Genomic DNA, 15,896 nt, shown 5'->3' with positions numbered 1-15,896 from the left:
AAATTATTAAAACATGAATAAAACTGTGAACATGGTGTTAGTGAATGAAATAAATACACAAATAACTACAAACAAGTTTTTATTGACATTTATTATGAAGATCTCCCACTTGAGTAATAGTAGCCAGGGAAGCCATCGTCTCAGAGTAGCTTCTGTCTTGGCAGCAATCGGTGAAAGGGTTAAAAATACTGATTTCTTATGAAGGAGTATTCACTGTGGAGAGAAGAGAAATTAAAAATTATGTGGTGTGTACTTTGTACCATATGGACACTTCAAATTTCATTGGAAACATATCCCAAAAATAGTCTCCAAAAATATTGAGGAAATACAGATTTTTTTCTTCTAAAACTTAGTTTTCAATAGCAGAATTTGGAAGGATCAAAGATTTTCCTTTAGGTCACCATGCTAATTGCTAAAATCCTTTAGAAAACTTATTTTGAAAATCAACTTGTTGATATGCTGCGCTTGTGAAGCAGAGTTTACTTTTGTTGCCATATGGCTTTCAACTTGTCAGAAAATGCTTGAAGGAAATGTTCTTAGAAACTGAATTGTTTAGATCCAAACTCTACATGGATGAAACCCAAATTGTAGTTTAATGATCAGTGTACTGGGCTGAAAGCTACTCTGCTAAAATTATCTCCCTGTTAAATATGAGCTCGACCCGTACTGGTAATCTGCCATTATTCATGAGACGCTTGTGAGTAAATAACGACGGGAAAAGGCGTTTTTTTCAAGTACATCATAATCGATGCAAAAGCCATTAAGTTTGTTTCCCTCAGTCACAATTGCTTGACAAGTTCATAATAAATAATGCTTTATAAGAACGCTGAAATATATGGTCTTAATTGTTTAACAAAAGGACCCTTTCATCTCACTAAAATGACAACAACTGGAAAAAGTTCTCTTGAGCCCAAACAGCTCGGACCAGAGATTACATTCTAAGATCTGATAGATAATGAAAATAATGAAATGAAAGAATATTACTAATTGTTTGAACAGTCTGTGCCAAACTGACTTAGCAAAAAGGAAATTTTTGTTTTATACTATATTTTTAACTAAAAATCCTAAAAAATTCTGTGACTGAATGATTTTTTGTCTGGCATTTTGTCGGTCAGACAGAGTTTGGGATACACTGGTTTGAAACTGATGCAGGTGGACTAAGATAGATATTACTGCTACAGAAAATGCATCAACTTTGGAATTTTTTCCTGTAGCAATACAACAAGGATCAGAACTCAAATTTTGCATGTATATTAATTAATATGTGAAGAATATTCATGATTGTTTTCATGAAACTTCTCAGGATCCCAAATGTAAAGATACCCACTGTCAGTAACATTATCAGGGATTAGTACAGTTGTTATTTATCTATATGCTTAATTGCAAATGTATGTCTAGATTCTGTAAGCTTTTACAGTTGATACAACTAATGTACACAAATGCAAGACCTTTCCTGCCTTTTATAATAGAGAGTTCAATTTCTTTTGTTCTATTATTAGTAGCTATCAGCCTGTGAATGTTTTTGTCACACAACTTCATCTTTTTCATGTCTATTGAATAAGAAGGTGGCTTTCATATCAATGAGAAAACGGTCAAGAAAGGGAGCCAAAGTGGCTAATGAGAGACTGGTTTATATTCACTCTCTAGTGCTTTGATTTTCAAAGTCTTCAAGAAAAGTTTGTTATATTGACCTTTAATTTATTAGCTGTATATTTTAGACCTTCATGACCATTAATCTTTTGCAGAGAGGAAGACCAGTTCCAGTAATTATTCCACCAGATTGTAGAAGAGCTCTCTCTTTTCTTGCCAATAATGAGCAAAGAAAACTAGCAAAAATAGTCCAGGGAAATCCGTACCTGTTTCCAAATTCTGGTATGCATACTTTATATACAATGGTTGCTACATTTTTAGCTCACTTGACCCAAAGGGTCATGCAAATTATTGTCAAAACTTGTGCGTTTGTTTTCATCTGTAGAATTACATTTCAACCTTCTCTGAAACTACTGGGCCAATCCAAACAAAAGGTGGTTGTAATGTTCATTGGATTGTCTGTCTTCTACAAAGTTTGGTTTTGCTCAGATCAGAAATCCAAGATGTCTGCCATATAAAATCGATAATTTAAAAAAAAAAATGAAAATATGACACTATGTGGAAATGTTTTAAAAAGGCCATGTCTGTGAAACCTCTTAACCATTTGAAACCAAGCTTACCAGAAAAATCATTGCCAATTTTTTGTCGAGCCTGCAACTTTTGTTGCAGAAAGCTCGACATATGGATAGTAGTGATCCGGCGGCGGCGACTACAGCGGTGGCGTTAGCTAACTTCTTAAAAGCTTTATATTTTAGAAGGTGGAAGACCTGGATGCTTCATACTTTGTATAGAGATGCCTCATGTTACGAAGTTTCCGTCAGTCACATGTCCAATGTCCTTGACCTCATTTTCATGGTTCAGTGACCACTTGAAAAAAAAGTTCAGATTTTTTGTAATGTTGAATTCTCTCTTATTATTAGTAATAGGATAACTATATTTGATATGTGCGTACCTTGCAAGGTCCTCATGTCTGTCAGACAGTTTTCACTTGACCTCGACCTCATTTCATGGATCAGTGAACAAGGTTAAGTTTTGGTGGTCAAGTCCATATCTCAGATACTATAAGCAATAGGGCTAGTATATTCGGTGTATGGAAGGACTGTAAGGTGTACATGTCCAACTGGCAGGTGTCATCTGACCTTGACCTCATTTTCATGGTTCAGTGGTTATAGTTGAATTTTTGTGTTTTGGTCTGTTTTTTTCATACTATATGCAATAGGTCTACTATATTTGTTGTATGGAATAATTGTAAGGTGTACATGTCTAGCGGGCAGATGTCATGTGACCTTGACCTCATTTTCATGGTTCAGTGGTTATAGTTAAATTTTTGTGTTTTGGTCTGTTTTTTTCATACTATATGCAATAGGTCTACTATATTTGTTGTATGGAATGATTGTAAGGTGTACATGTCTAGCAGGCAGATGTCATGTGACCTTGACCTCATTTTCATGGTTCAGTGGTCAAAGTTAAGTTTTTGAGTTTTGGTCTTTTTATCTAATACTATATGCCATAGGTCAACTATATTTGGTGTATGGAAATATTTTATGATCTTTGTCAGTAGCGCAGGTTTTTTTTTACCATGACCTCATTTTCACGGTTCATTGCACAGTGTTAAGTTTTTGTGTTTTGGTCTATTTTTCTTAAAATATAAGTAATAGGTCAACTATATATGTTGTATAGAAGCATTGTTAGCTGTACATGTCTGCCTGGCATGGTTAATCTGACCTTGACCTCATTTTCATGGTTCATTGGTCTTTGTTTAGTTATCTTGGTTAATGTTAAGTTTATGAGACAGTTGTAATAAAGCTTTATACTTAGGACTATCAACATAACATCAATGATTAGTATAGAAGGCGAGACATTTCAGCGTGTGCACTCTTGTTCTATATGCAAATTAACAAATTTTGTGCGAAACTAACAAAAAAATTGAAAGTTTACTAGGATGGTCCCTTTCTAAATGTGTCCTTTGCAAAGTTATGTTTTTTATGCCAATTGGAAGTTCAATATGCACTGGTGGTAAGCGGATGGTCGTAACTAAAAGTTACGACCATCCGGAGAAGGGAGACAACTCTAGGGATAAGTTTTTCTTTTCCGATTTTCGTGAACTAAAAGGTTCATTTGAACCAAACTCGTACATACTATTCGGCAGTCCTGTGATATTAAAACCAAATTTGATGCATTAAAACATTCCAATTTTCGTAAAATAGTCATTCAAAAATTCAAGCATGATGGTCGTAACTTTAAATGTGTGATGGTCGTAACTTCAACTATAGTATTTTGGATGATGGTCGTAACCGACACAAGATGGTCGTAACTTTGAAAGATGACCGTACCTTGAGTATTTAGACCAACTTTTATTAATGCATTTTAATTGTAAAGGTAATAGACTCAGATGTAATATATGATTTGCTACAAACAATATTATATGTTACGCTGCTAATGATATGCAGAAATTAAGCTAGAGAATTATTAAACATACACATTTCTGATGGATTTCAAATGCTCATCAGTTAGGAGCAACAGTGAAAACTAATCAAATCGCAGTAAGCCAAAAAGTATGTTAGGGTTGAGAATTAATATATTTTTTACTGTTTTTAAGGCATGAAATTATTAAATGCACGTGTATTCCCTTATATTTGTTTTTATTGTTTTTTTATTTACAACTTTTTTTTATCTGCAATCATGTCGGCAGATGAAATTATTAAACGTTCATTTCTGAACAATCATCTTTAAATCATCTATTGCAGTTCTTATCAGTCTTTGAGTCTTTGTTTACTCCTTGGCTTTAAATTGCTATTGTCTTATAGACTATTGGCCTTCAAATATTCGTCTTTTGGTCGTTCATGAGGAAATAGAATCCACAAATGCACTTCTGAGTCAGGGTTGACTATGTAGTACGTAGTGCTATGTAGATTTTGACAATTGAATGTGTAGATATAGACTAGTTGCTACATAGATACTGATAGGGGCTACGTAGCTGCTACGATTTTGAACTCAACCCAGCATTTTATTAATGTTGTCGTTATTTTTTATCGATTACATAACAATTATATATTGCAGTATATCATTGATATTAGTTCTAAGTATTGGTACAGAATGAACACTGAATCCATGGTGTCGCAATGAACATTGTGATAACCTCGAAAGTAGGAATATTGTTGATATATATGTTCCAGACCATATGAGTATTTGGACCGTACGCGTACGGTCCAGACCGTATACGTATACTCGTACGGTCGGACCGTATGAGTATACGCGTATGGTCCAGTACGAGATAACCATTTATCACAATCTTTATTTTTAGTTTTATAAATTGTTATCATTACAATTACTTTTAGATGGATAAAATGAACAATTGAACAATTGACATTAAATATTTGTTTAATTGTATATCTGAATACTATTTTGGTACTCTCGCCCAAGGTGACACTTGCTACCACAATTAATGATATATTTTATACATTTACATGTTTGCAGTTCATTCATGTTCCTTTGCATTTGCATTTTTTTGTAAAGTTTCTAATATTCTAAAACTGTCGTCCCACATCATGTTAACTTTCGATATCGTAAATTTCTATGATCATAATTTTATTAATGTATTACTGATCGACATACTAAATACAAGATAAGCGTGAATTTTTTTATTAGTTAACAAATAAAGCTTTTATTCCAATTACAATTGAACTTTTCCATACTAATTTGAGAGTTAAGTTATGTTGATCTGTACATGAACTTTACATGCATTTGTAACTTGTAAACTTAAGCAACTTCTTAATGATATTAATCAGACCGTACGTGTACACGTACGGTCCAACCGTATGAGTATTTTGAAAAAGTACGCATACGGTCCAGACCGTACGCGTACGGTCCAAATACTCATACGGTCTGGAACATATATTTTACGCTGCTACATGCACTGAAATAAGAGTAAAATAAAATACTAGTTTGTAGCCAGGCTTAACTGGGATTCACGCTTCAGACTGCTGACGATGAGTCCCGTTTTACCGGGATCGGAATACATCTTTATTTCCCGCTCAAAATAGTGCAAACATGAGTCATCTTTCTTTGATGGATACTTGGATGAAAGTGTAAACATGGCGGTTCCGTTTGTTGAAAACCGTGTCAAAATCAGAGGAAATTTACGGAATTTACGAGAATTTAAAATGAGGGAACATTTTTGGGGAAAGAATATGGAAAAATTAAGCCAAACTAGTATACGTTTTTGACATAAAATGTCATTTTATGTACAAAACACTTGGAATGGACATCATTCAGTGTGAGGAATTTGTACAGCCTCACAAATTTTTTCAAAATTTTGCCGTTTTGGGTTAAAAAATTACGATTTGGGGTCAAAGAGCAGAATTTTGACAATTTCACTTCAATAATGCCGAAAAATTGAAAATTAGAATATTTTATGAGGAAAAAATATCAAAACATAAAAAAAACTGAACATGGTGTTAGTGAATGAAATAAATACACAAATAACTACAAACAAATTTTTCATTGACATTTATTATGAAGATCTCCCACTTGAGTAAAAGTAGCCAGGGAAGCCATCGTCTCAGAGTAGCTTCTGTCTGGGCAGCAATCGGTGAAAGGGTTAAGCTTGTAGCCAGGATAATGTTATAAGGACTTAGGTCAAACTAAATGTACTGCGGCAACTATTACATACAAATCCCGGTATGCAGGTTGAAAATCATGTGTAAGTTATATGTTCACATTGTATGAATGGCTACAAGCTACTCCTGGACTTCTTCATTGGACATTAATGTGCACCTGATTATCAGCTTGATTTCACCAAACAACAATATGACGTCTAAGCATCCAAGCTAAAAATAAAGAGCATGTTTTTTAACTCGGGTACGGACCTGCGAATTCACGGGTATGCTCTAGTCTCAATAACGACCTTTATAACCTATCAATATTTTAAGCTTATTTTGACTTATTAATGCTCTTTCGACTGAATGTATCATTCAGAAGGGCCATAAGTACATCTATCAATTTAAATACAATTTTTGCCAAAAACTCTGAAATTTTTTATATGTACAAAAAACAAACATTGATTTACTGTAAGTAATTGAATGAATATTGGTGCCTGATGACATTGGTGTAGTCTATTATGACAGTGTATAAAAACAGGGGAGGGAGCTGGTGTCATGGGAATAACACTTCAACTTTGTAACATATGAACTTTAACTGGTCCTGTTTATAAAAGCACTATTAAAATGTGGTATTTGCAGGCCAGTGCATTAGCATTACAGTGGCACTTATTTCTTAATTGTTACTTCCTATATATCATTGAGTACTGAGCTACAGTAGCTGATGTACGTATATAAATTCCTCTTTTTCAGTGAACTATTATGCAAGGGCATATGATTCAGTAAAGAAAATCTGTAATGAACTGCAGCTGGTATCACCTCATAGAATCACTTCCGTTTCCATGAGAAAATACATGGCCACCCTTACACAGGTAAAATAATATAGGATCAGTAAAATTGTGACATCTTTTATTAACTTAATGCTGAGACAGATTTTAAGCATCTGTTATAGTTTCATATTTGATAGGAAGAGGAGAAATGTACAGTTTATAGTTGTTTATACGCAACCACAAAAAATTGTTTGTGTTACAGTATGACGTTGGCTTAGCTGTCTGTAGATGCCCTTTATTTTGTAATGTAAATAAAAATGTTATATTTTGATATTGTTATATAGAGTTGTGTATCAATTCTTTTAATAAAGTTAATGTTCCCAGACTAATTTTCCTAGGAAATTTTGTCCATGTCATTAATATTCCTAGGTAAAATCGTCCATGTCCTGTATTTTAAAAGGAACGTTTTAATGAAACAAATTATTTACATGGAAATGCAATTTTGATGATTTAAAATATTGTTCGGATCAAGTGCTTGAGCATTAAAAATTTAATGACATGAATGTCCCTGGACTAATTTTCCTAGGAAATCATGTCCATGTCAATAATATTGCTACTGCCTAGGTAAAATGTCAGACCTTTTTTTCAAAAGATTAATAAAAATTTCATGTTTCAATATTCAGTTTTACAGTTGTATATGAATATGTCCCCAGACTTATTTTCTTAGGTAATCGTGTCCAAGTCAATAACATTCCTAGGTAAAATCGTCCATGCCCTTTATTTAAAAATATCAATATAAATGTTATGTTTCATTATTCAGTTATGGAGGTGTGTATTATATTTTAATAAAATATGTCCCCAGACTTATTTTCCTAGGACATCGTGTCCATGTCATTAACATTCCTAGGTTACAAAGTCACTTTTCTTTATTTTAAATGGGAAAAAATAATGAAACTTTCAAATCTTAACTAAAAATATGATTCTGTTTTAATTTTCAATAATTGTTATATTATAATAAAAAAATACTAGTATAACATATTAGGAAAACTTTTCCTAGGAAAATATGTGCCAGACATATTTTACTACCTATGGACTTATTTTCCTAGGAAAAATTGTCCTGGGACTTACATTCCTAGTAAAATAATGATCATGGACTTGTTTTCCTAGGGAAAAAAGTCTGGCGGACAGATTTTACTACCGGACTAAATTTACTGTTACACAAGGAAGTATAAATGTAAAAAATAATTTTCAACTTTTTTTAAAAAAAATTGTATAAAGGTATAAAAATAATGAAAAGTTATTTTTCAATATGTATTTGAATTTTATATTTTTATGATTTAATCTTTTTCACCCATAAAACGTAAATATAAGGAATAATTTTGAATGGTGACAAATAAGGGGAAGTAACTCTAGTTTAGTTTGTAAACCAATGCCATTGGCAATGGTGCAATTTATTTACGACCTAAAGCTAAGGTAATTGGTGTTAATTAACAGTGTGTTTGACACCAAAGCTGTCAAGTGAAGCCGTGCACTTAATAGGTCACTTAATTTGACAGTTTACATAGCTAGGTGAACTTCCTGTTCATGGAAGAATTACGTATTTGCCGGTATTTCAAAGGACTATTACTTATGAAATCAATCTCAAGGCTAAGAAATACGGGTGAAATCGGGTCATTTTCGGAATTCCCGGGTTATTTCAATGACCCGGCGGGTGTTCCCGGTGATCCCTCAGAATTGTGAAAATCTTGGGTCACACCCGCAGAATACGGGTCAGTTGACAGGTATGCTTCCCTGAATTAATCTGTTAATAAATTGAATCAGAAAGTTTCTTTAAAGTTGTGCATACTTGATTTTTCAGAGGGGTTGTACAAGTACTAATGTTAGATAATGTGTATGATTTTACAGATGCTTAACCTTGATAAATACCAGCTGGATTGGGTATGCAATCACCTAGGGCATACCCGTTCTGTTCACAAAGAACATTACAGACAAATGAGTGGGTTATTGGAGAGGACTCAAATTAGTAAACTTCTTCTCATTCAAGATTTGAACTTGACTTCCAAATTTAAAGGAAAGAAGTTAGAGGACATGGACATAAAAGGTATGATTTTTGTTTGACAAAAGAAAAATGTTGTCACATTATGGAATGGGTCGTTAACTTTTGACGTCAGGCCTTCTATTTTTTGTTTCCTTGAATCAGCCTTCAATTTTTACACAACATCAAAAATTTTGTGATCATGTAACATTGTGTAAGCAGTCTGTCAAGCAACTCCTGATTTTTGTCTCCTCTGAGTGGAAAAGTCCCTAAAAAGCGAGACATAGGTTTTCTTTCAGGCCGCGTAAACTTTTTCAAATTGTTAATAACTTTGAAACTAGTACCTAGCGACTAGATTTTTTGGTTTCATGAACCTCATGATCAAAACTTTAGGCAGATAATGTATCATGTGACTTTTACCTCATTTTCATTGTGCAATGACTTTTTAGCTCACCTGGCCCACAGGGCCATGTGAGCTATTGTCATCACTTGGCATCGGGCGTCGTCAACATTTTTTAAAAACTTTCTCCTCTGAAACAACTGAACAGAATTGAATAAAATTCAGTGTGAATGTTCCTTGGGGCATCTAGTTTATAAATTATATCCAATATCCTGATTTATCGACAAACATGGACACCAGGGCTAAAAATAGAAAATAGGGTTAAACTGCATTTTTTAGGTTATAACTCAAAAACTAAAGCAGATAGAACAAATCTGGCAGGGCTAAACGGATCAGAAGGTCAAGATCTATCTACCCTGAAATTTTCAGATTAATTGGATTCTCCGTTTTGGAGTTATTGCCCCTAAAATGTAAATTTGACAGAATTTTGCATTTTTTTGCTATTGTTTGGAAAACTATAGAAGATTGATGAATGGTATGAGTTACAAAAATGACAAGAAGGACATTATTTCTGTATGCCAAGTTTCAGAAAAATCAGACAACCTAATTAAGAGTTATTGACCAAGAAATGATTTTTTTTTTAAAGGTTTTTGGCTATTATCACCGAAACTAGAAAATAGATGAGAAGTTTGATTAGCAAAAGTGATCAGAAGGTCAAATTCTATCTACCTGTAAAATTTTTAAAAAGCTGTCGATCCCTTTAGGAATTGTTGCCCCTGAAAACACATTTTTGGAGGTTATTGGAAAATGACGAGTCAGCGGCCAGAACAACAGGAAGTCGATTATTGCCTCTGCCTACCGCACTTGGTTTCATATTTACTATTTTACAAACTAACTGGTATCTGCTTGTACTCTGCTACACCCGAACAAAGTGTTGTAGTCGGACAGGAACCAGTTTACACACTTTATTTTATTTACAACAAAAATGTTGACCTGTCCCTAGAAAGGCCTGTATAGTCCACGGTTTTATTCTCCAAAATTGGACCTTCCAGAGGGGGTGCGGACTATAGTGTACAATAAGCAAGAAATAAGAGAACAAGTTCAATTTCGTGGCGAGGTGGTTTGTTTACGTTCCGCCATCTTTGTTATTGATATTGTAGAGGGCGCTCTCATCATTTTTGTCCCGCCTGCGACGTCGCAAAAAGCGAGACTTAGGGATATTGATCCGGTGGCGGCGTTAGCTCTTGACTTAAAGATTCATATTTCAGAAGGTAGACGACCTGGATACTTCATACTTTGTATATAGATGCCTTGTGTTACGAACTGTCTGTCTGTCATATGACCATTGGCCTTGACCTCATTTTCATGGTTCAGTGACTACTTGAAAAAAAAGTTCAAATTTTTTGCAATGTTAATTTCTCACTTATTATAAGTAATAGGATAACTATAATTGGTATGTGCGTACCTTGCAAGGTCCTCATGTCTGTCAGTTAGTTTTCACATGACCACGACCCCATTTCATGGATCAGTTTACAGGGTTAAGTCCATATCTCAGAAACTATAAGCAATAGGATAGGATAGGTCTTCTATATTTGGTGTGTGGAATGATTGTAACGTGTACATGTCCAACTGACAGGTGTCATCTGACCTTGACCTCATTTTCATGGTTCAGTGGTCAAATTTAATATTTTGTGTTTTGGTCTATTTCGCAGATACTATTAGCATTCGGTCAATTATATTTGGTGTATGGAATGATTGTAAGGTGTACATGTCCAACTGACCGGTGTCATCTGACCTTGACCTCATTTTCATGGTTCAGTGGTCAAAGTTAAATTTTTGTGTTGTGGTCTATTTCGCAGATACTATTAGCATTCAGTCAATTATATTTGGTGTATGGAATGTTTGTAAGGTGTACATGTCTGTCTGGCAATAATCCTCTGACCTTGACCTCATTTTCATGGTTCATTGGTCAATGTTAAATCATCAATGATTTGGTCTTTTTTCAGTACTATATTTGGTGTAGGGAATAATTGTAAGGTGTGTATGTCTGTTTAGAAGGTGTTAGTTGATCTTATCATTATTTTCATGGTTCATTGGTCAAGGTTATTATTTTTATGAAGTTAATTCGGAGATACTTTTACCAATAGGTAAACTAGATTTGTTGTATGAAATGAGTGTAGGAACTACATTTATGTCTGAAAGGGTTTATCTCACCTTCATCTCAAGTACAGTTAATTTAATGTAATGCTTGTGGTATACAATGCTTTTTTATACTTTCAACATAAATTATATTATGAACACTAGAACAGTCGAGACATTTCAGTGTTTCCACTCTTGTTCAAACTAATAATTTTAACTCATCCATATTAATAAGTTGTTTCTATTTAATATCAAATTAAAACTGATAAATATAAAACTAAACCTTTCATTACATATTTCTCGTTTCTTTTCAATGCATTTGAAATAAACTGGTATCTGCTAGATTGAAACGATCCAAACATAGTAAAAAAAGACCACCGTAAACCAGCTTAGAATTTGTAAACTACAAAACGTAATCCGTTATTGTTCATTCCGTTTTGGTGTTTCAAACCGACTTATGTGGTTTGTATTTATAAGCTTAAGACCCTTCAAACATTAATTTCTTCATTTATATTATGTCTCCAACAATGATATTTGGTCTGATGGTAAATCTTAGTACATACTTAGACCGTTGGTTTATCTGTTTGAATTGTGTTACACTGGTTATTTTGGGGCCCTTTATAGCTTACTGTTCAGTGTGAGCTTATGCTCCATGTTGAAGGCCGTACTTTGACCTATAATTGTTAACTTTTTATACATTGTGACTTGAATGGAGAGTTGTCTCATTGGCACTCATACCGCATCTTCTTATTTATATTGACATTTAAACACTTTTCACCTGTCTTTGACCTAAATTTCATTAGTGAGTGACAATGATATTTGGTCTGTTGGTCAATCTTATGGTAAAGTTTGATTTAATTTAAATCAGCTATCTTTTTGAGCAATCAAATTAATGTTACTTCTTCATTGCAGATGTAGTCTTTCCAAATGATGATGATTGTAATGACGAAGATGAAACTGACGTTATTTCAGAGAATCTGTAAGATTTAATTTCTTTAAAATGCATTTAAGGGAAGGCTATTCCAGAAAAAACGTGAATGGGGGTTTGGAGATAGAAGGTCAGACCCACCATCTATACAGTTTACAATTAAATTTCAGTTAAAAGAATCCGGTGAAAGTTTGAAAATACCCACCACACATGTATTAATATATACTATAAAGAGCAAACTGAAATTCCCTGGAGCAAATTTTTAGGAAATTAAGAATAACTCGTATTGATTTGCAGTTATTATACCCCTGCATACAAAGTTCAGGGGGGGTATATGGGAATCACTCTGTCTGTCTGTCTGTCTGTCAGTAAAAAGAATTGAGGCTTATGCAGTCTTCACGACGAACTCTTAAATCTACAGGCCTGGAGCTCAATTTTTTGAAAATTTTTAGATTCTGTTGGCCTGTAGATATGATTCTTACAGGCCAGGGAGCAATTTCACTAGCCTGGGCTGCGACTCAGCGTGAAGACTGCATATGTGGTTTCTTATAAAAAAAGAAAAGGTGGTATGATTGCCAATGAGACAACTCTTCACAAGAGACCAAATGACACAGAAATTAACAACTATAGGTCACTGTATGGCCTTCAACAATGAGCAAAGCCCATACTGCATAGTCAGCTATAAAAGGCCACGAAATGACAAATGTAAAACAATTCAAACGAGAAAACTAACGGCCTAATTTATGTACAAAATTATGAAAGAAAAACAAATATGTAACACAGCAACAAACGACAACCATTGAATTACAGGCTCCTGACTTGGGACAGGCACATTCTTGTTGGTCTCAACAGGAATTATGAGCTTTCCAAGGATTATGAGCAAAGCTCATAAATCTTATAAAATATTGTGTCCAGACAATGCCTAGGTGGTTATTTGAACTGTGTTGGAAAAAAAGATCCAAGTCGAAGACAGTATAATGTCCAAGGACTTGCATGGACTGTTCAAATTGAATAATCTCCCTTTCACCATATTTAATTTTGAGCACCTCTTGACAGTTGTCAGTCCACAATGAATATCAAGCCTGGTTAGACGTGAAAATCTCTGTTTTGGTTTGTTTGTCTGAATGTCAGCGATTCATTGACGGTATTTCTGGATGATATCATGTTGTTGCTGGACTATTTCACTCAATTCTGAGGTGTCCTTGTCCTTATCTTCAGGGTCGTTCAATTCTTTAAGGATTTCTATATCATCTCAGCTATCAAAACTCAAGGTCTCCAAGAATCATGGCCAGAACACCATACATTGTAATATTGTCATTCTCAGAGAATGATGCTTCTTTTATGAGTTCACAATTATTGGCAATGTGAAACATCAGGGTCCGATATAATTCAATCCTGTGCCTCGTACTTCGTCCTCATTATTTATTTCAAAAGACAATTTTTGCAAATTTGGACATCCATGTTTGAAATATGTGAGAATCCTACCTCTGTGATGTTTAGACATGTCAGTAGAGAAGGAGACTAGTTAGCTTGGGACATTTCTCGATAAGAACTATTATTCCCTCGTCTGAGTTCACTACTCTCTGTTATGACTAAATCTTCTAAAGCAAGCGGTATACATTTTGTACCTATAGATGTCAACAAGACATCGGACACCCCATGTAAATCAATGTTGATTTAAGACAGAGATGGACTGTGATGGAATAAATCTAAGAACGTTCTATCTCTTATCCTCTCTCTCTTACTGATTGACCCTTCACGTAAGCCAGTCTGACTTTTAAGGAACACATTCAACAACTCATCAAAATCAATAAGCGGCAAGCCATGAAAAGGATACATCCTCAGACTAAATGACTTCAATTTTAAATCTTTCAAATCTTTTATCCAACTTATTCCTCTCAGTTAGTAACATTTCTGTCCAGAAGGAACAAGTTTAGTGTCAAAAACTCTGTAATGGGGACTACTTATCATAGGTCAATAATGCTTGATATGATATGGTTTAGCATATGTAATTTTAATTTCATTCAGGTTGGTGAAAAACTTCAAATAATATTTCTAATAATTCAGTCATTATCAAAAGTTTGAAAATTGTGTTGGTTCATGGTAAATACACAAGGGGTTTTATAGTGAAACACACATGTATACAGTCTACAGTTTGTCTTGCAATGTCTGGAATTTTTATAAATCCGCAAAAAAATTGCGTTCGTATATTGCTATCACGTCGTTGTCGTCGTCCGTAGACAGATTGGTTTCCGGACAATAACTTTAGTTTAAGTGTATGGATCTCTATGAAACTTAACCAAAAGGTGCAATACCACAAAAGGAAGGTTTGGATTGGTTTTTTTTGGGGGGGGGGGAGGGGGTTATGGTCCCAACCGTTTAGGGATAAGGGGCCAAAAACAAGCATTTTTCTAGTTTCCAGACAATAACTTGTGAATAAAATTTTAGATTGCTCTGAAATTGTACCACAAGGTTTAATACCACAAGTAGAAGGTTGGGATTGATTTTGGGGGTAATTGCCAAAATCGTTCAGAAATGAGGGGCCAAAAAGGAGCCCAAAACAAGCATTTTTCTAGTTTTCAGACTATAACTTGTGTTTAAGTGTATTGATATCTCTGAAATTGTACCACATTTTACAAAAATTAAATTTCTTAACAAATTTTTTTGGGGGGAATTTTTTCTTCAAAATTTATGAAATTACCTTTTTTTTTTGGAAAAAAATGGGGGGGGGGGGGGGGGGGGGGTCAAAAATTTTAGGGGGGATGGCAATTTTTTTTTTTTTAATTTTAGGTTTTTCTCACAATTTATTTTGCTATTTCTTTGACTATTCTAAAAACAAGATTTACTAAGTATTGCACAACAGCACAGTGTATTGCGCAACAACATGAAAACTTTAATTGAAAATAAATTCAAATCATTTAACCTATTTCAAGTTCTTTAACTACATTTATTCTGTGACAGAAAACTATTTTGTGTGAAATATTTAATTAAAATCCAAATTCAGACCTGTATCAAGCTTGAATATTGTGTCCTTTTTTGTCCAAACTGTTCAGGATTGGACCTCTGCGGTCGTATCCAGCTGCGCTTGGCGAAGCACGTATTTTTTTATTCAGAAATACTTTTTTTTTGCCGCTAGACAGTTTAAAATTCGTTGCAGTACCTTTTATCTTTCTCAGCCTCCAACCCATAGTCTGTGCTATGCATTCTGTTACATGACAGTTTTGTCTAGCCTGCGATAATGGATATCAAATGTTAAGGCAAGGCTATTTTGATTCTAGCTCTTTGGATTTCATTTACCTATTTGAAATTCTGCTCCATTTTAATTACTTTAAATGATTTTAACTAAAAAAAAATTAAATCGCCAGTTGAAAAGAGGGTTTTTTTTAAGCAACACCCAAAAGAGAAAAATGTTAATGAAATTAAGATTTGTTTGTTTGCCACTGTTTTTCGTCTGAGAAAATGATCAAGTTGGCCTAACAATGAATTTGAAAGAAAC

General features: G+C 34.1%; 2 protein-coding genes across 3 annotated transcripts in view; one reads left to right on the top strand and one right to left on the bottom strand.

The window, feature by feature from the left end:
• LOC139503094 (thrombospondin-type laminin G domain and EAR repeat-containing protein-like) overlaps positions 1-15,896 on the bottom strand; it is a 94,121-nt gene that overhangs the window by 44,825 nt on the left and 33,400 nt on the right. The gene's annotated exons all lie outside the window — the stretch shown is intronic.
• The window catches only part of LOC139503610 (uncharacterized), a 52,812-nt gene that overhangs the window by 36,103 nt on the left and 813 nt on the right, over positions 1-15,896 (top strand). For both annotated transcript variants that reach the window (XM_071293420.1, XM_071293419.1), the window contains 4 exons: positions 1,746-1,872; positions 6,942-7,060; positions 8,864-9,059; positions 12,385-12,451. In XM_071293420.1, coding sequence (XP_071149521.1) covers positions 1,746-1,872; positions 6,942-7,060; positions 8,864-9,059; positions 12,385-12,451 — 509 coding nt within the window. The remainder of the gene's footprint in view (positions 1-1,745; positions 1,873-6,941; positions 7,061-8,863; positions 9,060-12,384; positions 12,452-15,896) is intronic.

The sequence above is a fragment of the Mytilus edulis genome, chromosome 14, assembly GCF_963676685.1.
Source record: "Mytilus edulis chromosome 14, xbMytEdul2.2, whole genome shotgun sequence".
In the NCBI taxonomy this organism is placed as follows: Eukaryota; Metazoa; Mollusca; class Bivalvia; order Mytilida; family Mytilidae; genus Mytilus; species Mytilus edulis.
Note: the sequence above shows the minus strand (reverse complement) of the source record. Positions and strands in the feature narration are given on the sequence as shown.